General features: G+C 46.8%; 1 protein-coding gene and 2 pseudogenes across 1 annotated transcript; all 3 read left to right on the top strand.

The window, feature by feature from the left end:
• The first annotated feature begins 4,117 nt into the window (after nt 1–4,117).
• LOC130393816 (uncharacterized) lies at nt 4,118–6,197 on the top strand. The gene is made up of 2 exons (XM_056604562.1): nt 4,118–5,902; nt 6,098–6,197. The coding sequence occupies exon 1, from the start codon at nt 4,321–4,323 to the stop codon at nt 5,638–5,640; it is 1,320 nt and encodes a 439-aa protein (XP_056460537.1). The 5' UTR covers nt 4,118–4,320; the 3' UTR covers nt 5,641–5,902; nt 6,098–6,197.
• Nucleotides 6,198–8,077: 1,880 nt separating this feature from the next.
• Nucleotides 8,078–10,700, top strand: LOC130393805 (uncharacterized; annotated as a pseudogene).
• Nucleotides 10,701–21,026: 10,326 nt separating this feature from the next.
• LOC130393840 (uncharacterized) lies at nt 21,027–21,968 on the top strand (annotated as a pseudogene).
• Nucleotides 21,969–22,256: the final 288 nt, after the last annotated feature.

Raw genomic sequence — 22,256 nt, 5'->3', positions numbered from 1 at the left:
GTAAGTAACAGTGTAAACACAACAGTGAGAAGGCATGTTTGTATCATCCCATTGCTGTTAATCCTTGAGTAATCCTTTGTGTGTATCCCTCAGAAAGCAATGACTGTAAGTGTTACACATTCTTTACATGTTGAACAATTTATATTGATTTATTTTGACGAGTTTACTGATATGTTTGTAAGAAAGTAGCAGCATAATGTGTTTGAGCCTGTAAGACAACTGTACCATCATATACTGTTATTTCATAGCAGTCCATCAAAGCATTTTTTGTATCTTTCTTTTCTAGTTTCACTCCGATTCAATGCTGTCATCCTGACTGACCTGCTGTTTAAGAAGTCAATAAAGGAGCATCCATGCTCACTTCCTGGCTCTTGAAAAGGAGTTGTTTATCTATGTCATCACTTTAGAAGTAAAACACATAGAGAGAACAGTAAAGTGAAAGGTCATACTGTCAGAAGGATTCATCTGCCACAGTTATGGAAGCCCAGAAAACACAAAGGGATGAAAAAGCATCATCACAGCCCAGCTCCAAGGGCACATCTTCTTCAAAGTGCTCAGTGGCTAGTGCCGCTGCTAAGGCCAGAGCTGCAGCTGAAGCCGCACACACCAGAGTCACATTCGAACAAAAAGAGTTGGAATTGAAGAAACAGAAAGCCAAGTTAGATTTGGAAAAGGCTACACTAGAAGCGAACCTAGAAGCACTAGAACTGGAAAAAGAAGCTGCTGCCGCCAACGCAGAGGCTGAAGTTTTAGATGCTGCAGCAAGAAAAGAATGTGAGGACATGCACAGCGTCGTCAGGAGTGACGTCTCACCACAGTCAATTCGACAGCGAACAGAGGCATATTTGGAACATCAGGCTCAGGTCAGCTTCAATCCTAACACACCTGCCTCAGACACACCGCCCCCTCCCCATATCACAGAGACACATCCACTGACAAGGCAGGAGGTCCCTGAATCAAGTCCCGCCTACCACCATGATGGCTCGCCCACAACGTCAAGACAGTACGTATCAACACCCGTGCTCCAGACACACCCGCCTGAGCACCCAAGCTCACACCCTCATTCCTCCTATAAGCCCTATCAGGAGCAGCCCTCCTCTCCATTCAGGCATGCAAGTTATTCAGACCATTCTCCTAGGAACAACGCACAGGGCTCTGCTATTACTCCATCTTCTAACATGATAGACTTTACTAAATATCTGGCTCGCAGGGAGTTAATAACAACAGGTCTTACTAAATTTGATGATCAGCCTGAGAGCTTCAGAGCATGGCAGTCCTCCTTCTTTAACGCCACTCAGGACTTGGACCTATCAGCTAGTGAAGAGTTAGATCTACTGGTAAAAAGGCTGGGAAGGGAATCATCTGAAAATGTTAAAAGAATTTAGGGCTGGGCGATTTGGCCAAAAAATAAAATCTCGATTTTTTTCTAACTAATGGACAAATTGCGATTTAAACCTAAAATTATTTTTCTGTTTTTCTCTAAACAAATTAAAAAGACCAAGGCAAAATTTAAATACATATTTTCTTTATTAACAAAATACAAATAAATGAGATTACCAAGTAATCTAGGCCTATGTGAACCAGGAGGATAAAAAATAAAATCAGCACCACTTGGCTGTCATTGTGCAAAGATTTTTTTACATCAAACTGAAAAAAAAGATTTTGTAGGCCATCCCTGAAAAACTTGTAAAATGCAAAACTTTCTACAAACCTCACACGGAACAGTTTGTTCTATGTCTGACTGCTTGTACCCGAACCACTTCCATACAACTGAAGTAGCACCCTTTTTATGAATGAGTTCTTCATCTGTGTTCATGGACATTTTTATGGTAGGGGAGATCCGGGTCGATTGAAACACAGGACGATTGAAACACAGCGATTTCCTCGAAAACCACGGAAGGCTTTCACGTCAAATTTCGTCACTACGTTCAGCACGCAAGACTGACCAACCCCGCGAAATTCCGTGTAATGACGTCCCACCGTTCAAATGTTATCCCCCAAACCTGTTTGAGAAAAAAAATAAAAATAACGGTTTTCGGATTTTTTGGTTCAGCCATTTCACAACCCTAACCCTCAAATTAATCGTTTAAACCGAAAAAATTAAGCCCTAAAAGAATTCGAGCATTACACGTCACCAACCCTCAAGCCGCGCTTCGGCTGTCTTGGACAAGACTCAGAGAGTGCTATGCCACCCCTGAAGTGATAGAGTGCTCTATTTAAGCGGCTGGATAATTTTCCTCGTCTCACTTCAAAGGAGAACATTAAACTAAGAGAACTTAGTGACCTGCTCATGGAGCTGCTCTCAGCTAAAGAAGACGGGTACTTATCTGGACTCAGTTCCCATGACACACCTCGGGGCATTAACCCCATCGTTGAAAAGTTGCCACCAAACTTACAAGAAAAATGGCTGTCTACTGGGTCAAGGTATAAAGAACATCACAGAGTTTGTCATCCCCCGTTCTCTTTCTTTGCCGACTTTGTCAGCAGTGAGGCAAAGGCCAGAAATGATCCCAGCTTTGTCTTGATGAACAGCAGCCATAACCATTACCATAATGAAAGGCCCACAGCAAAATATGATGGTGTGAAGGCAGCTATATCTGTCCATAAGACAGACGTGTCAGTAACAGCAGGCTCAAGCTCGACGTATAGAGCAGAGATGGAGAAGAAAAGTAGTTGTGATCCAGCTAAATACTGTCCACTTCACAATAAAGCTCATCCTCTGGAAAAATGCAGAGCCTTTAAAATGAAGCTGCTGACAGACCGCAAAAATTTGCTGCAAGATCACAGACAATGTTTTAGGTGCTGCTCTGCTACTCACATGGCCAGAGAATGTCCTGTGGAGCTGAAATGTAATGAGTGTGAGAGTGACCGATACTGCACGGCCATGCATCCAGACGCTAGCCTCTCACCAGCAGTGTCACCTGCGACTGAGCCAGACATAGAGCCGCAAAACAACCAACCTCCAGAGGTAACTTCAAGGCGCACTGAGGTATGTGGAGGAGGCCTCCCAGCTCGATCTTGCGCAAAGGTATGCTTGGTGCAAGTTTTCCCACAGGGACAAAAGGAACGCTCAGTCAAGAAGTATGCTATCCTTGATGACCAAAGCAATCGCTCCCTGGCTAGAGCTGTGTTTTTCCAGCTCTTTGGCATCCGAGGCACCCCTTAACCCTACTTGATGAGAACCTGTGCTGGTACCATTGAAATGACTGGAAGGAAGGCAGTCGGTTTTCAGATAGAAGCAATGAATGGTGAAGTGTGTTTAGACTTACCGCCACTCATTGAATGTAATGAGATAATGACCAATCGTTCAGAAATCCCTTCACCAGAGGTTGCTCTTTCCCATGCTCACTTAAGACCTGTGGCACCTCACATCCCAAAGCCTGATCCTGAAGCGCAGATCCTGATCTTACTAGGGCGGGACCTCATACGTGTTCACAAGGTGAGACAGCAAATCATTGGGCCACACAATTCACCTTTTGCCCAGCGTTTGGATTTAGGGTGGGTGATAGTGGGGGAGGTCTGCATTGAAAGTGCTCACAAGCCCACTGTAGCTGTCTTTAAGACCAACGTCCTGCAGAATGGACGTCCATCTTTTCTAACACCATGTCAGAAACACATCTGTGTTAAAGAAAAAGCGAGCTACGGCGGGGAGCACAGGCACGCCCTTTCTACCCAATAGTCCAGCTATTCTGCCATCAGTGTGCCTGCCGAAGACAAACTTGGATGCAGTGTGTTCAGGAGAACAGAGAATGATGACAAACCTGCTTTGTCTTTCGAGGATGAAACATTTCTGGAGATCATGCAGGAAGAGCCCCAGAGAGATGAGAAGAACAGCTGGATTGGTCCCTTACCATTCAGGTCACCCAGACCACGGCTTCCAAATAACCGTGCTCAAGCCCTCTCTCGCCTCCACTCCTTGCAATGTACACTCAACAAAAATTCTGAAATGAAAGAACAGTTGGTTGCCTTTATGGAGAAGCTCTTTGAAAATGGACACGCTGAGGAAGCTCCCCCTGTCCCCGAGAATGCAGAGTGTTGGTACTTACCTATTTTTGGGGTGTATCACCCCCAAAAGCCGGGTCAGATACGGGTTGTGTGGCATCTCCCTTAACAATGTCTTGCTTTCAGGCCCCGACATGAACAACTCCCTCCATGGAGTACTGCTCAGGTTCAGAAAGGAGCTTGTTGCCCTAACCGCTGACATCCAACAAATGTTCTATGGGTTTTTGGTGAGGGAAGACCACAGAAATTACTTAAGATTCCTCTGGCACAAGGATAACGATCTTAGTAAGGAGGTGGCAGAGTATAGAATGCGAGTCCATGTGTTTGGGAACAGCCCTTCATCTGCAGTGGCTATATATGGCCTTCGGAGAGCTGCCCAGGAAGGTGAACAGAAGTACGGCTCTGACTCTCGCCACTTCGTCGAGCGACACTTTTATGTGGATGATGGGCTCATCTCCCTCCCAACTGAAGCCGAAGCCATTGATCTGCTCAAGCGCACTCAAGCGCACTCAAGCTTCACTGGCAGAATCAAATCTTAAACTGCATAAAATCGCCTTTAACAGTGTCGCAGTGATGCAAGCTTTCACACCTGGAGAACTGGCTGCGGGCCTAAAAGACTTGGGCCTTGATGAAGAAGTGCTTCCAGTACAAAGAAGCCTTGGTTTGTGCTGGAACATAGACTCTGACACTTTCACATTCAGAGTTGCAGTCAACGACAAGCCGTTCACCCGCCGTGGAGTGCTATCCACCGTCAATAGCCTCTTTGACCTATTGGGCTTGGTCGCACCAGTGACCATCAGGGGGCGAGCACTGCTCAGGGAACTTTCTGCTGACGTTCATGAATGGGACACTGAACTTCCTGCAGAAAAGTTTAACAAGTGGGAAACATGGAAAGAATCACTGCAGGATTTGAGTAGCCTCCATCTTCCCCGCTCATACATACAACAGTCTCTATCCAGTGCCACATACACAGAGTTGTGTCTCTTTTCGGATGCTTATAGCTGGGCTATAGGAGCAGTAGCTTATTTGAGGGTTGTCCTGACAAAAGGGCATTGTAGAGTTGGCTTTGTGCTCCGGAAAGCAAAGCTGGCCCCTCAACCAGAGCCCACCACCCCTTGCCTCGAACTATGTGGCGCTGTGCTGGCCGTCGAGATGGCTGAACTGATCCTCGATGAGCTTGACCACAAGCCAGACGCACTGAGGTTTTACTGTGACAGCAAAGTTGTCCTCAGCTATATACACAATAGCTCTGAGCGATTCTTTGTGTATGTACACAATCGTGTTCACCGGATACGCAGGACAACCTCCCCCCAACAGTGGCATTATGTGCCTACGGATCAAAACCCAGCTGATCTGGCCACCAGGTCTGTGCCTGGTGGCCACACACTTCAAACAAGGCGTAAGTGGCACACGGCATGTCCAAACCTGGAAGTTGGAGACATTGTGGTACTTAAACAGAGCCAATCACCCCGCCATGAGTGGCCAATGGGTTTGGTCACTTCTACCAGTCCAAGTGGTGATGGGAAGGTCCGCAAAGTTGAGGTCAGGACAACATCGCAAGACAAAATAAAGACATTCTTAAGGCCTATCTCAGCTGTGGTCTTACTCCTGGCAAAGGAAAGTCAAAGGTCAAGTTAGGAAAGTTAAGTCTTCAGTGGCATCAGTATTTGCCAGACGGGGAGTGTTCTGCCCTGAATATGTTTTATTTTAAAAGACACTTAAAGTTACTGTTGAAACGTTTTATTGTTGCAAAGGTATTGTGAGCAACCTAGTAACAGGAAGCAGGAAGTAACAGTGTAAACACAACAGTGAGGAGACATGATGGCATGTTTGTATCATCATCTCATGGCTGTTAATCCTTGAGTAATCCTTTGTGTGTATCCCTCAGAAAGCAATGACTGTAAGTGTTACACATTCTTTACATGTTGAACAATTTATATTGATTTATATTGACGAGTTTACTGATAGGTTTTCTAAGTTTGTAAGAAAGTAGCAGCGTAATGTGTTTGAGCCTGTAAGACAACTGTACCATCATATACTTACCTGTTATTTCATAGCAGTCCATGAAAGCATTTTTTGTATCTTTCTTTTCTAGTTTCACTCCGATTCAATGCTGTCATCCTGACTTACCTGCTGTTTAAGAAGTCAATAAAGGAGCATGCACGCTCACTTCCTGGCTCTTGAAATGGAGATTGGCTGGCTGTTTATCTATGTCAACACTTTAGAAGTAAAACACATAGAGAGAACAGTACAGACACCTTATATCGTAGACGGAGCATCGAACGCTACCGCCTACTGGCGCTGACGAGACGCGGGGCCGCCATCTTGGAGTGGTCATCCGCTCCACTCAGTGTAATCCATTTGGCTGGAGCAATGAACTGTCAGTGCATTTAATTAATCATACCTCACTGAATACCACAGATTTTCATGCGTTTTTTTGTCATACGTGTAGCTATGATAAAGGACACATGGTTTGGCGTGTTAAATTATTCATACTGTAGTTGGCTTAACACTAATAGAATATTCTGATATGCTCTAAGTGACCTGACATCCGAGATCAAAACTGGGAACATAATCCCTGAGAAGGGGAAAAAAAACGGTCAGCTATTTTTAAGTTGAAGAAACAATATGACATATTTATCCTGCATAAACAATGTATGAATACATTAGATATGTATATATCTTAGGGACCTTATAGACTGCATCTCTGATTGTGGCTGCAGCAGCAGTTTATTCTGTCTTTGACACTTTGTACTGATATTTTGTATTTACTATTAACATTCTTTCCTTAAATGATTATGTTTACAGTGATTGTTTTATATGTATGCCGCTTTAGCAAAAAAGCGTCAGCCAAATATTTAAACATAAAACATGTATATACACCTGAAAGTTTTTATATCAGCTAAAACCACCAGTCTTTTTCACTGGATTCAGAATAAAACCAAATTCTATCTTACCCAACAATGTTAGTATTTAAATATTGTTCCTTGAATGACTTATTCATGGTTACAATTATACAGTTTTTTCTTATACTTTGCCTAAAATGAGAATGCATCATAATACAAATCTGCTGATGGAATGTTTATTTACAGGAAATAATATAGATACCGGTAAATATAAATATACAGGAAAATTATCAGACCAGAACTAGTGAAATTCAAAAGACAATAAGCAGCCAGGGTTAGGGTTAAAACCCCTGAAAGAGGACTGTTTTGCACAGCTTCTTTCTTGTGCTTCCTTTCTGTAGTTGAAGAGAGTTTGGCAATGTGGTGTAGCTTTAGCTTATGAAACACCGACACAACCAATGAGAGCAAGTCCGAATGGTGGTTGTCGATGCCAAACTGTGTCTCCTCAATGTGTTCCCCAAGCAGAAATATATCCTCTATTCCAATCTCCCCTCGGACGATGTGTAGGACTGTTGACACCTTAGGAGCTTGAGCTTGCATTGTGGAAGCTTGGCGGATCACCCTCTCTGCAACTTTCAGGACCTTATAATAATAATACATTATATTTATATAGTGCTTTACACAGTGCTCTAAGACACCACAGAACAGAGAAAATAAGAAAAAAGCAACTTTAATATTCAAAAAACAAGATAATAAAATCAAATAATAATAATACATAATTATACATAATACACAATACAATATACAAAAGGATAAGTTTGTTTTGACAATATAATATTTACATTTATGAATGCTAGCCTTATGATGATACACCTAATCTTTGGAGGCGAACCGGGAAGCTGAAGAGGGATGGAATAACACCATCAAGTAGTCTGACAATCTGACCCGTCCTGTCAAAATCAGCCTGCTTAAAAAGTTGACTGCAGATAACTGAATAATCACTTGCAGCGAATCCTTTTCTCCTCAAAGCCCCTTCCCACTTCTTCCTCACATCTTTATCTTTTGGAAACCTTCAAAAGTGTCAGATGTAATCTAGGTCAGTGCTTATGGAATATGATTGATCAAGTATCAGTTCATGAATACATAACCTAGTTCAACAGTAATGCCAAGATTACCCCATTCCAGGTGTCAGGTGTGGCAGGGCCTTTTCCTGTTTATCACACATTTTGCCCCACACATTTCACAAAGGTGGGCTACACAAAAATGGGTTGGAAAGTTAGACTAGCTATACTGTGTATAGCCACTGTCCATCTGATCACCTAGTTAGTTAACATATATTAGCCCCCCTACACAATCTGGACTGTGGTCCTAACTTTTATCCCTATTGGCTTTTACAATCTTTATCATCATCATTTATTTATTCATTTCTGTCCTGGGTATGACGTAAAACTCTAAACTAAAACCGGGACTGCGAGGAGTTGCGCCCCACAGTACTTAATTAGCATAGTAAAGACAACCATGAAGAACAAAGTTATCCCAAACCCTATACTTCCAGCGGCGGGAGTCCGCAGGAGCAACGCAGCGGACGGTGGTGCTGGTCCTCCCTCTGGAGGACACCATGACGACAGGACCTAAAACCCTGGGAAACCAGGGAGGGTCCTGTCCGATCACAGCACCCCGTCCAATGCACTCATGCGCTGTCGGAGACCATTTGTAATGGGAACCTTCAACGCATGTACAGTGAGAGAAGAAGCTAGATTGGTGGAGCTAGCACACTGTGCTGAGGAGCGGGGAGTGGAGATCCTGGGAGTCCTCGAACACAGAAGAGTGCACACTGATGACCAGATCGTTTACCACAAAGTAGAGAGATGCACGTTCATCACCTCGTCTGCGTGGCGAAACGAGGCCCAGGCCGCAACAGGCGGCGTGGGGCTACTGCTGGGCTCTCGGGCGCGTAAGGCTCTCCGTTGGGTTTACCAACACACCGAAAGGATCCTTATTGCAGAGTTCTCATCTAACCCATTAACAAACTAAATAGTCGTGTACTCACCCACCAACGTGGCCCCAACTGAGGAGGCGGAGAAGTTCTTCGAGGACCTGGCAACAGCCGTGCGAGGTGTTCCAGCACACAACTTCCTGGCAATCCTGGGGGACTTCAATGCAAGGCTCGGACCAGAGGACACACCCTTCCCATACCACGACTCTACCAACCGCAATGGTGCATACCTCACCGCCCTTCTCATGGAGCACGAACTACTGGCAGCGAACACCTTGTTCCAGAAAAGACAAGGCAAGAGATGGACCTTCCAGGATCGAGCCACACGTATGGTACGCCAACTGGACTATATACTTGTGAGGAGAAAATGGAGGAACTCCATCCTTAATGCCGAACCATACAGTTCGTTCAGCTCGGTGGGTTCGGACCACCCTGTGGTGTCCATGAGGGTGCGACTGAGCCTCAGGGTCCCCAAGCCTAGTCCCAAGATCCGGCACGATTGGAAGGCATTCGCAAACGATCCTGGCCTTCAAACCAGGTACACTGAGGAAGTCAGGATTCGGTTCCAGCAGCTGGACAAGGGAGCGGAGCCCAGCAGCGAATATATGAGATTTGTCGCTGCAAACGAGGAGGCAACCAGGATGTGTGTGCCCGTGTTGGACAGAGCCAGAACCTCCCTGAGGTCCAAACATCCGGAGGTCGTAACGGCACGAGGAAGTGTGGAGGAAGCACGCCTCAACTTTGAGCGTGAACCAACCCAGCAGAGACGTGGGGAACTGAGAGAAGCCAAGCAGCTACTGTTCAGTACCTACGACAACATCAAGGGGGAGGAACTGATGGAGAAAGTGCGAAGGGTGCAGGCTGCGCAAGGCGAAAAACAGTATGGGGAATCCTGGAGGGTCATCAACGAAATGACTGGGCGGAAAAGGACAAAGGAGGGACAGGTTGAAGGTCACAGCCCTGAGGAGAGGAAGGCAACCTGGTTCAACCACTTCCGAAGCCTTCTGGGTTCAACAGCAGATGGGGCCGAGGAAGAAATTCCACCAGTCCTTCGGAACCTAGACATCGATGATGGTCCATTCACTGTCACTGAGTTAGCCCGGGCGAAAGGCACAGTGAGAGCTGGAAAAAGTGCTGGGCCAGATGGCATACCCCCAGAGGTTTTAAAGAACTGTGACCTCGATGACATCATGCTGGAGTTTTCCAACCAAGCGCTACTGCAAAACAAACTGCCTGAAGTATGGTCTCTCTCCAACATCATCCCAGTGCCTAAATCAGGAGACCTCTCAAAGCCAGACAACTACCGAGGCATCAGCCTGACATGTATCACGGCAAAGATATACAACCGCATGATACTAAACAGGATCAGGAGCGCCATCGACCCTCACCTGAGAGAGAACCAAAATGGCTTTCGCGAGAGGAGAACCACCACAGCCCAGATCCTGGCACTAAGGAGAATGATCGAGGAGGTGAAGAAGGATAACCTGACAGCTGTACTGTGCTTTATCGACTTCAAAAAGGCATTTGATTCGATCCACAGAGGCACGATGGTGAAGATCCTTAAGGCCTATGGTGTTCCTCCCAACCTACTCCAGGATATTGAGACCATGTACGCAGGAACAAGGTCCAAGGTGGTTACCCCAGATGGCAGCACTGAGGAGTTTGATATCCTGGCTGGAGTAATGCAAGGGGACACACTAGCCCCCTTCCTCTTCATCATTGTCCTGGATTATGCGCTCAGAAAAGCCATTAGTGGGCGGGAGCAGGGCCTCGGCTTCACCCTAACCCCAAGGAGGTCAAAGCGACACCCATCAGCCTGCTCTCCAACAACGTGGAGCAAGCTCAGGAACTCCTGAACAGAGTGGAGCTGGAGTGTGCCAAGGTTGGCCTTAGGCTAAATGCCAAGAAAACAAAGGTCATCACCTACAACATCTCACCGGAGCATCAACCGCTGACAACAACTGGTGGCACTGTGCTGAAGGAAGTCGAGGACTTCAAGTATCTGGGCTCATGGGTCAACTCAACCGAGCAGGACCTAAAGGTGAGGAAGGCACTCGCATGGAGGGCCCTGAACGGCATGACCTCCAACCTCCCCCGTCAAATCAAACTCAGCTTCTTCAATGCAACGGTAGAGTCTGTTCTCCTCTACAGCAGCGAATGCTGGTCCCTGAAGCCAACCTTGCAGAAGTCTTTAGACGGGTGCTACACCAGAATGCTGCGTGCAGTACTTAACATCAGCAAGAGTACACATGTTACCAACAGGATCCTGTATGAAGGAATACCAAGGGTGAGTGAGAAAGTAGCTGCCAGGAGAATGAGACTGGCAGGACACTTCCAAAGACACCAAGAGCTGCCAGCCAGCAAATTGGTACTGTGGGAACCAACCCATGGGCATCGGTCTCGAGGACGTCCTAGACTCACATTCGTGGATGTACTCAAGAAGGATGCAGGAGCGCAAAGTACCAATGAACTGGCCAGATGTATGGAGAATCGGGATGACTGGAAGCAACGATGGAGGGCTCGTCTGAGGACGACCTAGAGAGAAATACAAAATTTAGAAAATACGTGTCCCTGATCACGTTTCAATAGATTAAATAACGTGACAGTGTCACGTATTTTCGTGAGACCAGGTTTGAGCATGTGCATGGGTTGAATTGTGTGTGTCTCACGCCGAATGCATGCGACTTGAGAGCCCTGTACTTACATGACACAAACCAGCACCGCAAACGTTCTCTCCCGCTTGAGATGACGTCTTTCTTTATAGGTTCATGGGTCTGATGCGCCAATTTCCCATGCTGATATTTCCGGAGATTCTCGGGCATCTTCGACAATTTGGCTATAGATACATTTCATGTCTCATTACACGCTAAATAATATAATTATAGCCTAATTAGGGGTTCAAGCCAACAGGTTGGATCCCTATTGTTTTTGTAAGGATTTTTATACTTCCCACGCTGAAAGTGGGTCCACAGCCCAAACCGTAAATGGTGCACACGCGCCAATTACATGACTAGAACCAGGTCTGGCACCGCTACTCAGATAACAAAATCCAGACACGCCGGTCCCTAGGTGGCGCTATACCAAGGAATACGCGTTTGGGGCTATAACTCCCACACCGAACCTCCCAGTGTCCAAAAACTTGTACACACAGATGCACTGGAGTCTGCTGCATCTTTTGGCCTAGGCCACGCCCATTTGCGTCTAAGAATATTTTTCGCTAAATCGCGAAAACCGCAAAACTGTATTTTCGCAACTCCTCCCACATTTCTTGACCAATCAACACCAAACTTTGCACACAGCATCTTCAGACGCCGTGAACAATTAATTTCATGTTTTGCATGCTCAAACAGCCACATGCATGTTTAGTATTGTTATCAGTGCAAAAGGCTCACATATATCATCATTCAATGATTTCACAAAACTGAAAAACAGTGGCCCAACATTAAGTGCAACAACTCAATGAACTCAAACCCAACAAGCATGATATTCATTGCAGTTGTAGTAGTTGTAGTGGCGACTTATGTGGATATCTTTAATGACTGATATCCTTTCTAAGCAAACTAGATGCATGGGTTTGCCTTTGAATTCTATGAATTCTTCTCATCTTTCTTGACAATTATATAAAAAAAAAAAAAATCTTTATTTTTTTATTTATTATGTGCGGGCCTGACTGAGTAAGGATGCGGGCCGTATGCGACCCGCGGGTCGCCAGTTGCCCATCCCTGCTGTAGACTAACCAAGACCTGTTCACCCTCTCACCATTTTTCATTACTATGTAATAGGCTAGTATGCTTTAGTGAATCTGCGGCCCTTGGGCCAGAGTGCTGGGTCATCCACAAGAATATGTGTGCACCTGCCCAAGACACAGCAGCTTGGACCAGAGTGCTGGGTCATCCACAAGAATATGTGTCTCGCAGTCATTGTTATCGTTATTGTCATCAATTTCAATAACCGAAGTGGAAGAAGGAGAGTGAGAAATATTCACTACCAGTTGTGCATCATCTCCGTCAGTTTGTTGACACACGTCATTAGCATCGCTGCTGGCTGAGCCAGAGCCACTTGGAATGAAAGGAGCAGTAACGTGACCGCAAACGACGTTGAGGGCTGCTCTTGATCCGCCGACGGTCCCGCTGCCACTGCGGTGGCTGTAAAAAAGCTGGATAGCTTTGGCAGCTTTGAAAGAAAGTCCTGCCTTTGGTCTTTCTTCTTCTTTTTATGTGACCCGCTTTCGTACGATCGCTTCATGTTTCACTCGATTTATGTCTCACTCGAATTCTCTCTCTCTCTTACCGCTTACTGTTTTGAATTTGACATCATTTCCACATACGCGTGATGCGCGTAACATGGAATAGTCCATGTAGTGCAGACTGAAGGGGGGTGCACACGGAAAGATCGTCAAAACATGAGTAATTAGACATCCCGATGCTACTATTGTGAAGAGATTTTTGTAAAAATAATAAACATGGGAACAAAATATATGCATTGGGGCATTTTGGGGGCCCCAAAAACCTTCTATGGGGCCCGGGGCTCCAGGCAAATGCCTGGTTTGCCTAATAGTACGGCCCGCCACTGAGCATATATATATATATTAGAGCTGTCAGTTAAACGCGTTATTAACGGCGTTAACGCAAACCAATTTTAACGGCGTTAAAAAATCTATCGCGCGATTAACGCAATTATTTTATTTAAAAAAAAAAAAGATTTTTTTTTTTTTTTCCTTTGGCTCAAAACAAAGAAGCAGTAGCCTGACTGCTATGTTCAAATGACATTTGTTCAAAGCAGTCGTTTAATTGCACCATAGGCTCTTTTTTTGTATCGTCCTGTTTTGATCAGTATATGCCAATGTTGTTATCAATAAAAAATCATTTGCACAAGGCAAGCCGATGCACTTCACCATGTTGATAAGAGAATTAAAAAGAGAGGAATTATGGGACAAAAAAATCAAGGGATATTTAGCATAGAAAAATAATTTGCGATTAAACGCGATTAATCGTGAGTTAACTATGACATTAATGCCATTAATCACGATTAAATATTTGAATCGCTTGACAGCTCTAATATATATATATATATATATATATATATATATATATATATATATATATAGCATTTGTGGTTTTGGCATAAACATAACTAGGGTGTTATGTTACAAAAAAAGTCGGACTATCGTGCTCTGCAACACACTTCAATAGATTAACGTTCTTGCGCATGAGCACGAAATTGCGTGATACCGGGTTGGATTGGCGCTGTCACACCAAAATTGTACCGGGGGCGAAAATTGTATCGTAATCCGCGTTCGAAACATTACGCCATCGTTCGACGCGATTGTCCTTTGCAGGGCAGGTTTCAAAAAACATTTTGCTCATGTTGCCAAAGACGAAATAACATAATACAGATAACACTTGTTTTTACTTTATATTTGTATTGTATTGAATTTAGCTAGTAAACTGAGTGTTTAAATGGTATCATAGTCAAGCTAGCTTGTGTTAATAAACTTTACTAGCTAAATGCGATTAAACAATTAAATACAATGCAAACAAAGTTAGCAACGCTAATAAATGAAATTTGTAAAATAAGTTTTACAAATGACATTCTACAACATTCTACAAATGTTCTACAACGTTACTAAATAAAACATGACCATTTACCCACTAAGTAAGCTGAAACTGTACTGTAAAAGGAAGCCTTGTTTGTTTCCATGGAATTAACAGGCTCTTGCCATAGTTGTAACTGGTTATTACCTTTTCCATGCAATCACCACAAACTTGTATATGTTCTGCAACGTAGTTAAGATCTTTAATTTTAGTTATAAAACCCCAAACCACTGTTGATGAGAGGTTAAATCAAAGGCTTATCTTTCAAACAATGCATATCTCACAAACAGGCACTGAACACTGAAGAAAATCGGTGTTCGGGGAAAAAGAGCCGTCCACATCAACTCAATTTAAATGCTACTAATGGTGTTTTGATAAAACACATGACAGGGTTATGGCAAGTGACCAAAATGGAGACTGCTTCAACCTCTACAATTTGAATACGTGGCGAATGCCATGCAGCAATCTGCCTATGGGAGCAGCTCTTTAGCATCGTGCTAACCGGGGCTAACAGAGCCTGTCCCTTCCCGTTCTATTAAAGGCCTAAGTGCAGGTTAACTGAAAGTTTTGATTAATGGGTACATAAAGCACTCAAAATATGTATATCATTTATAAAATGTCTCCAAAATAGTGTTAAAGTCCAGTTTTGATCTTTTTTGGCAGTAACGGGTGTTTTCTAACATCATTCGGCGATGACGTCATGTTGGGGAGACGTGGTGGGAGGTAGCCTCAGCCTAGTACTAGAACTATGGCGTCTTAGAGGTGGCAAGAACCATAAATAACGTGTATGATGGCCCACAGCAGTATAATTTTGAACCTGTCAGACGTGAGAGGGCGAATGAGGAATTGCCGAGAACTGATGGCGGTCAAAGCCAATTAAATACATGGTCAGAGGAGAATGAGTGGAGAGTTGCTATCATTTAGCAACCAGCAACGAGCGCTGGAGCTAGTCAATGAACAGCAGTGCATACAACAATAACATAACTTTTATTTATTTTTTACTGTCAGTGAATAGCACAGAGTGAAAGTCAACGTTTTCTTTATATCACAGTGACAGTGATTATGTCGTAAGTACCGGTAAACTTAGTCAGAAGATCTAGAAATAGAAGGCATAATGCTAGCTATGGGCTAACTTAGCCTATCGGACAGCAATCAGTGCACTTGCAAATGAGCGCCTGCAAGTATAACCGATCGTGGTGTGACATTATTTAACCATCAATCTACCACAAATACGACCAGACAGATGTACATTGAACACATACACAAAGCACACCGTCGAACCCGGCAGATGCTGACAGACAGCCCACAACAAGCCAAACATCACCACGGCGGGTGTGCTCTCTCTCTCACTCTCGCACGCCCGTACTACACAATCACTCTAGCATATCCAACTCCAAGGCTGCTTCACTAAGACCACAACTAACCACAAGGCCTTCATAACCATGCAGTATGCCGAAGCCGAGAAGATCACACGCAGTCTCACACACTCATCTCATGCAAAACAATCCGTTCTATTTCATGTAGGCTACGCCGTCTAGGCTTCGCCTTATGGGCTTGTCCCGTGCGCGTGCTCGCGGGCACTGAAAAATTTAAACTATGCACCAATCAACGTGGGCACCGCCCACATTTCCCACGGTACCGTGTATATATGGTGGCGCAAACCGCCGCCTATCCTCCCTTTTCTTTCAGCACTTGTACTGATCTAACGGAAAAAGAAGAAAATGAAGACTTCAATGACTAGTGGCAGCGGCGTGGGCGAGGCTACGGACCAACGGCCCTTTTCAGGGCCACTGGAGAGCGCTCCTATAAGAGCTAGGGGGCCCTTTTCAGGGCCTCAGTGTGCCTCCTGTCCTGCTTCCCTGGCGCAGAGTGACGGGCACCTGGCGTGTTTTAGGTGCCGTGGCGCTGAACACGCCGCGGCTGCCTTGGTGGCTCCCGCCTCCTGCGCCGCCTGCCGTTGCGCTGCCTGAAGAGGGGCTCCTCTCCAGGCACCTCTTTTTCTCCCTGCCCATCGACATCTTCCGGGCCGGAGTTCCGGACGCCCAGGACGCCGACGACGAGCACATCGAGGTTGAAGACGTCGCCTCCTTGGACGACGTCTTTGCTCATTCTGCGTCCGGGTTCTCCCGCTCCGGGGCTTCCACCGAAGCCACTGTCGTCCCGCAGATTACCGGCCTGACGGACAGGGTGTTCGTCTGTGCCTCGCAATCTGCGGCGTCCCTATGAGCTTCGTGGGCGGACTGGAGACTCATTACACGAGCCCGTGGATACGGACGCTTGTGCTAGTTTCCTAGCTTCCCCCATTATCCCCTCTACCTCCCTTCTACAGTCGACGGTGAGAAGACGGGTCTGCGCGCTGTGTAATACAGCCAGCGGACAACGCGCGGGCACGAGTGCTACGGCTAGACGGCTCGCTGCCTGTTCAGCGGACACGAGCGCGGCATCTAGACAGCTTTACCTATGGCTACTTCCTGGTTTCCAAGAAGTCAGGGGAGAAGAGAGCTATTCTGGATCTTCGCGTGTTCAACAGATTCGTTGCCGCGAGGAAATTCAGAATGCTCCCTATCAGAGCGCTGCTCCGATGTGTGGGAGAGGGCGACTGGTTCACATCCCTGGATCTCAAGGATGCTTACTTCCACGTCCCTGTTCGGCAGGCGCACAGGAAGTTTCTCAGTTTTGCCTTTATGGGGGTGGCGGACGAGTACCAGTGCCTGCCATTCGGCTACTCCCTGGCCGCGCGCAACTTCTCAAAGTGTGTGGGGACGGCGTTGGGACCAGGGAAAGAGGGTTCTCTTCTACCTCGATGACCTACTTATTCTGAGCAACTCAGAGGAAGCTGCGAGAAGGGACACCATGACGGTGATAAACCATCTCTCTTCCCTGGGTTTTGCCATCAACTGGGAGAAGAGCTTCCCGCTCCCCGGCCGGCAGATAGTCTACTTGGGGCTTTGCCTAGACTCAGCCACCATGACAGCGATGCTCTTGCCTCCTCGGCGAGACGCCATCCTGTTGGCACTCTCCCGCTTTCGCGTTCTCAGAAACGTGACCGCGCTGTCCACCATGCGTCTGTTAGGGCTGATGGCAGCCACCCATCCGTGGTTCCCCTGGGTCTGCTCTTTATGCGCAGACTCCAGTGGTGGGTGGCTCGCCAACGGTTGGACCCCGTGCGACACAAGGTCAGGGTGCTCCTCCTACCCCGTTCTGTGTCACCAGAACTGGAATATTGGGGAAACCCCCCCGCCCTTCTCAGGGGTGTTCCCCTGGGCAGAGTGATGTCCTACATAGTGGTCTTCGCGGACGCCTCGTTGACGGGTTGGGGAGGAACGTGCCTCTCACTTGGTGGGAGGCGAGTGGCGCACGACCCCTACAGTCGACATAAATGTCCTGGAACTCGTCGCTGTGAGGAAATGGCTGTTGCATTTCTTTCACCTGGTACGTGGCCGCCACGTTCTGATCAGGACAGACAGTGTGTCGGCGGCGGCGTACATAAACAAACAGGGGGGAGTGTGCTCCTCTGCTCTCCACCAAAAGGCGGTCGAGCTCTGGCTTTGGGCTCATCAGTATCTCCTCAGTCTGAGAGCCCTGCATATCGCGGGTGCCCAGAACTTCAGGGCGGACCTCATGTCTTGCGGCGACGAGTGGCGGTTATATCCTGACATTGTCAGACTGATCTGGCAGGTTTGGGGCGGCTCAGGTGGACCTGTTCGCGTGTAGGGAGAACACACACTGCAGGTGGTGGTTCTCTCTCAACCCTCGGGATTTTCCCCCGTTGGGAGTGGATGCGTTGGCGCACACACCTTGGCCGTGGGTTCTCTTGTATGCGTTTCCTCCGCTCCAGCTGATCCTTCCTCTTCTGGAACGGGTCAGACAGGAGAGATTGTCCCTGATTATAGTGGCTCCGGAGAACCGCTCAGCTCTGTGGTTACCAGAGCTGGCGGCGCTCTCACGGACGGCGCCGTAGCCGTTACCGTTCAGAACGGATGCGCTTTCACAGGCCCATGGGACGGTGCACCACCTGCCCGATGTATCGGGACGGCTTTTGGTCTGGTTCCTGAGAGGTTGATCCTGCAGGGAAAAGGTTTGCCTGAAGCGGTTATCAACACTATCCAGGGTGCTTGTGCACCTTCTACTTCTTCCCTCTATGCGGCGAAGTGGTGCGCTTTCTCTAATTGTTGTGACAGGAACCACGCTGTCCCATCCCATTGCGAGGTGGGAAGCGTACTTGCGTTTCTACAGCACTTATTGGAGAAGGGTTTGGCTTTTTCCACTATCAAGGTCTATGCGGCAGCTGTTTCGGCTGGCCATGCGGGCTGTGATGGTGGACCGATCTTCAGCAATCCACTGGTCAAGAGGTTCTTGCGTGGGGCTAAACGGGTTAGGCCTGTTTCGCCCGTGCTTACACTACGCTGGGATCTCCCCACCGTGTTGCGCGGTTTGTCCAGGGACCATTTCGAGCCTCTGTCTCAGGCCCCTTTGGATGACCTGTCCTTTAAAATGGCGCTCTTATTGGCTTTGGTTTCTGCAAAGCGGACCTGTGAGCTGACCGCTCTGTCTGTCAGCCCGAGCTGCTTGTTGCTTAACGAGGATAGCTCCTTTGCGCTGCTCAGACCTAATCCTGCGTTCCTCCCTAAGAACATTAATAATTCTTTCCGGTCGAGAGAGATATTGTTTTTAAGGCTTTTCACCCCCCACCTCATTCTGGTGAGGCGGAGGCGGAGTTGCATCTCCTGTGCCCGGTGCGGGCGCTGGCTATGTACGTGAAACTCTCGGCCGCGTTCCGCTCCACACAACAGCTGTTTGTGCGTTATAGCGACGCTAGCAGGGGCCGCGCTCTCTCTAAACAGCGGTTTTCTCGCTGGATATGTGAGGGTGTTTGCTTAGCCTACGCTCGGCAGGGCATAGCGCCACCATTGGGCGTTAAAGCTCACTCGACACGGGGCGTGGCCGCTTCAACGGCTCTACTCAGAGGCGTTCCGGTGGAAGACATTTGCGCGGCTGCGTCTTGGTCTTCCCCCGGCCCCTTTGTCCGTTTTTACATGTTAGACATGTCCAGGGGCTCACTCGGCAACTCTGTTGGAGTCCGGTGCCCCTTCTACGGCTTAAGAATGAAGGCTTGTTCTTTTAAGCGACATCGTTGAAATTCCTCTTGCCGGAAGGCGAGTTGGACTTGACTCCCAGTATTTCTCTCCCGCCGTTTTTCAAATGGAAAGCGGAGTAGAGAGGTTCCTATTGGCTCACCGATTTACGAGTTGGTTTTGTCTGCCAGTATGGCACTCCCGCCGTTTTTTAAATAAGAAACAGACGAGAGAAGCTCCACTTATCCACCTTATTCCGCACGTAAACATGGGGGGCGCCATTGTTGTTGACTTTGTGTTCAAACTTCCTGTATAAATTTAATTTGGAACCTCCGCTGTATTGAGACTGTAGTTGTGTACTGTTGCTTGTAGCCGTTGATGCCGTTTGATACTTACGAAAAGAAAACATGTCTAGTTTAATATGTTCAGTCTGTGGATGCCACAATAACTGGAGAAAGAGGCGTCTTTTTCTTGAATCAGAGTGCTTTCAACAAAAGAAAAGGGGATCGGAGTGTTGTGGGGCACCGTTTAATTTATTTCCACCACCGTCCACTGAAGAGTACCTGCGCTCCTGGCTAAAAGCCCTTACTTTAAAACAGCCCCCTAAAAAACCCTACGTCTGCTCTTATCACTTTGTGGATGGGAAGCCAACAGCGGAACACCTGATTCCTGAGAAATGGCTGGGATATAAAACTCAAGCTAAGGAGAGGCGTCGGGTGCTTTTCAGAGCGTCAGATAAGAACTATTATTGTATTTCATTTTATACTAGGCCTACTGCATATTTTCTTGTTTGAGCACAGTAATACGGTGTCTGCCACACCGGCATTTGGTAGCCCAGCTATTATTCAACATTTTCAAATGTGAAAATCGTGAAACTCACTATTTTTTTTTCTTCACAGGAACATCAACCAGCGATGCAATAGAAAACATAAATGGTCTGCTTGTAACACCCAGTCCTTCAGGTACCTTGGATGCATCAACACAGTGGGGTGATCCAAGTCTATCGGACCACAGCTATGCGGGCCTTCTAGCACTTCACCTACCCCTTCAAAATGATCAGGCAACACAGTGTGCTCCAGCTGAGGTGAATCTTCAGTTGCTCAGAAATGACCACCTCTGCCTGTCACGGTTAGCGGGTGGCAGGCAGGCAGGTAGGACCCAAACGCAGACAGTTCGAGTAAAAGGATAATTTATTAACTCAAAAAGGCAAGGAACACGGGTGACACGGGTAACACAGGGAACACCGGGAACACAGGACAGAACTCACCACAAACTAAAATGATCCGACCAGGAACAAAGGAAAGACAAGGGCTTAAATACCAAACACACACAGGGCACGCAACGAGCAACAGCTGAGACACATTAGGGAGGGAGCAGTAATCAAACAGGAGGGAAACCTGACATGGGGAGAAACAAGACCGATACCAAAGTAAAACAGGTAACACACCAAAACAAGACAAGGAAACAGACAGACCATGACACTGCCTGCCATATACAGGATTGAACTTTTAATACATTAGCTGAAAACCTGACAAAGGAATTTGGTAACTCCTCACAGCTATCCCCCAGAGATCAGCTCTTGATGACTCTGATGAAGCTCCGGCTTAATTGACTCCAGGGTGACCTAGCGGATAGGTTTGGCACATCACAATCTATTGTCAGTAAAGTCACCTCCTGTTGGTTGGACTTCATGGAAGAAAACATGAGATGTTATGTACCATGGCTGCCCAGGGAGACAATTCAGGCAATGTTGCCCCAATGCTTTCAGGAACATTACCCCAAAGTGACATGCATCATTGACTGCTCCGAGACCCCCCTTCAGAAGCCACACAACCTAGACTCAAGGGGCGAGTCATACAGTCACAATTACGGCCAGAACACCATCAAATACTTGGTGGCAGTTGTACCATGTGGGCTCATCATGTTCATTTCGCCCGCATACGGAGGAAGATGCAGTGATAAATTCATAACATCGGATTCAGGTTTTCTGGATTGCCTTCGCCCAGGTATGAAGTTATGGCAGACAGGGGGTTTGTCATCCAAGACCTCCTGTATGAAAGGAAAGTGAAGCTCACCCTGCCAGCGTTCACCAGGAAAGGCAACAAACTGTCAGAAGAGGACATTACCACCACAAGACGCATCGCAAACGTACGTGTCCACGTTGAACGTGTCATACGTAGACTAAAAAAACTATAGGATTGTTTCTCAAATAATAGCTCTCCCCCGGTGGTAACCTAATGGAAACCGTATTGATCTGTTTTTTTTTCCCTTCACTTTTCATGGATTCCATGAAGGACGGATTGGGGCAAGACTCACTTTTTCTCTTGATCATCGCCTTGCTTGATCTAGGAGGAATTCGTTTTTTATTAAGCTGTTGTGTTTTGCACATCCTCGGCTTTTTTTAGTCTTATGTGCCCTGGTGACTTAAGTTTTTTTGACTGGGGTCCAGCAGGAGTAGGCCAACATTTATTGCTTGTGCTCCGCTCGCAGCTTCACCTTAGCCCATAAGGCGAAGTCTAGACAGCGTAGCCTACATGAAATAGAACGATAGTTATGATATTATAACTCTATGATTGTAGGCGTAGCCGTCTAGTTTCCCACCGGCTGTACCCTCCAAAGGCTGAAAGAATAGCGTGGAGGATGGGCGGCGGTTTGCGCCACTTTATATACACGGTACCGTGGGAAATGTGGGCGGTGCCCACCTTCATTGGTGCATAGTTTAAATATTTCAGTGTGCGCGAGC

This window comes from Gadus chalcogrammus, chromosome 12 (assembly GCF_026213295.1).
Source record: "Gadus chalcogrammus isolate NIFS_2021 chromosome 12, NIFS_Gcha_1.0, whole genome shotgun sequence".
NCBI classification, from domain to species: domain Eukaryota; kingdom Metazoa; phylum Chordata; class Actinopteri; order Gadiformes; family Gadidae; genus Gadus; species Gadus chalcogrammus.
Note: the sequence above shows the minus strand (reverse complement) of the source record. Positions and strands in the feature narration are given on the sequence as shown.

Coding starts and splice junctions, on each gene's coding strand:
- LOC130393816 (XM_056604562.1), top strand. CDS start 4,321: ATGTGTTTGGGAACAGCCCTTCATCTGCAGTGGCTATATATGGCCTTC.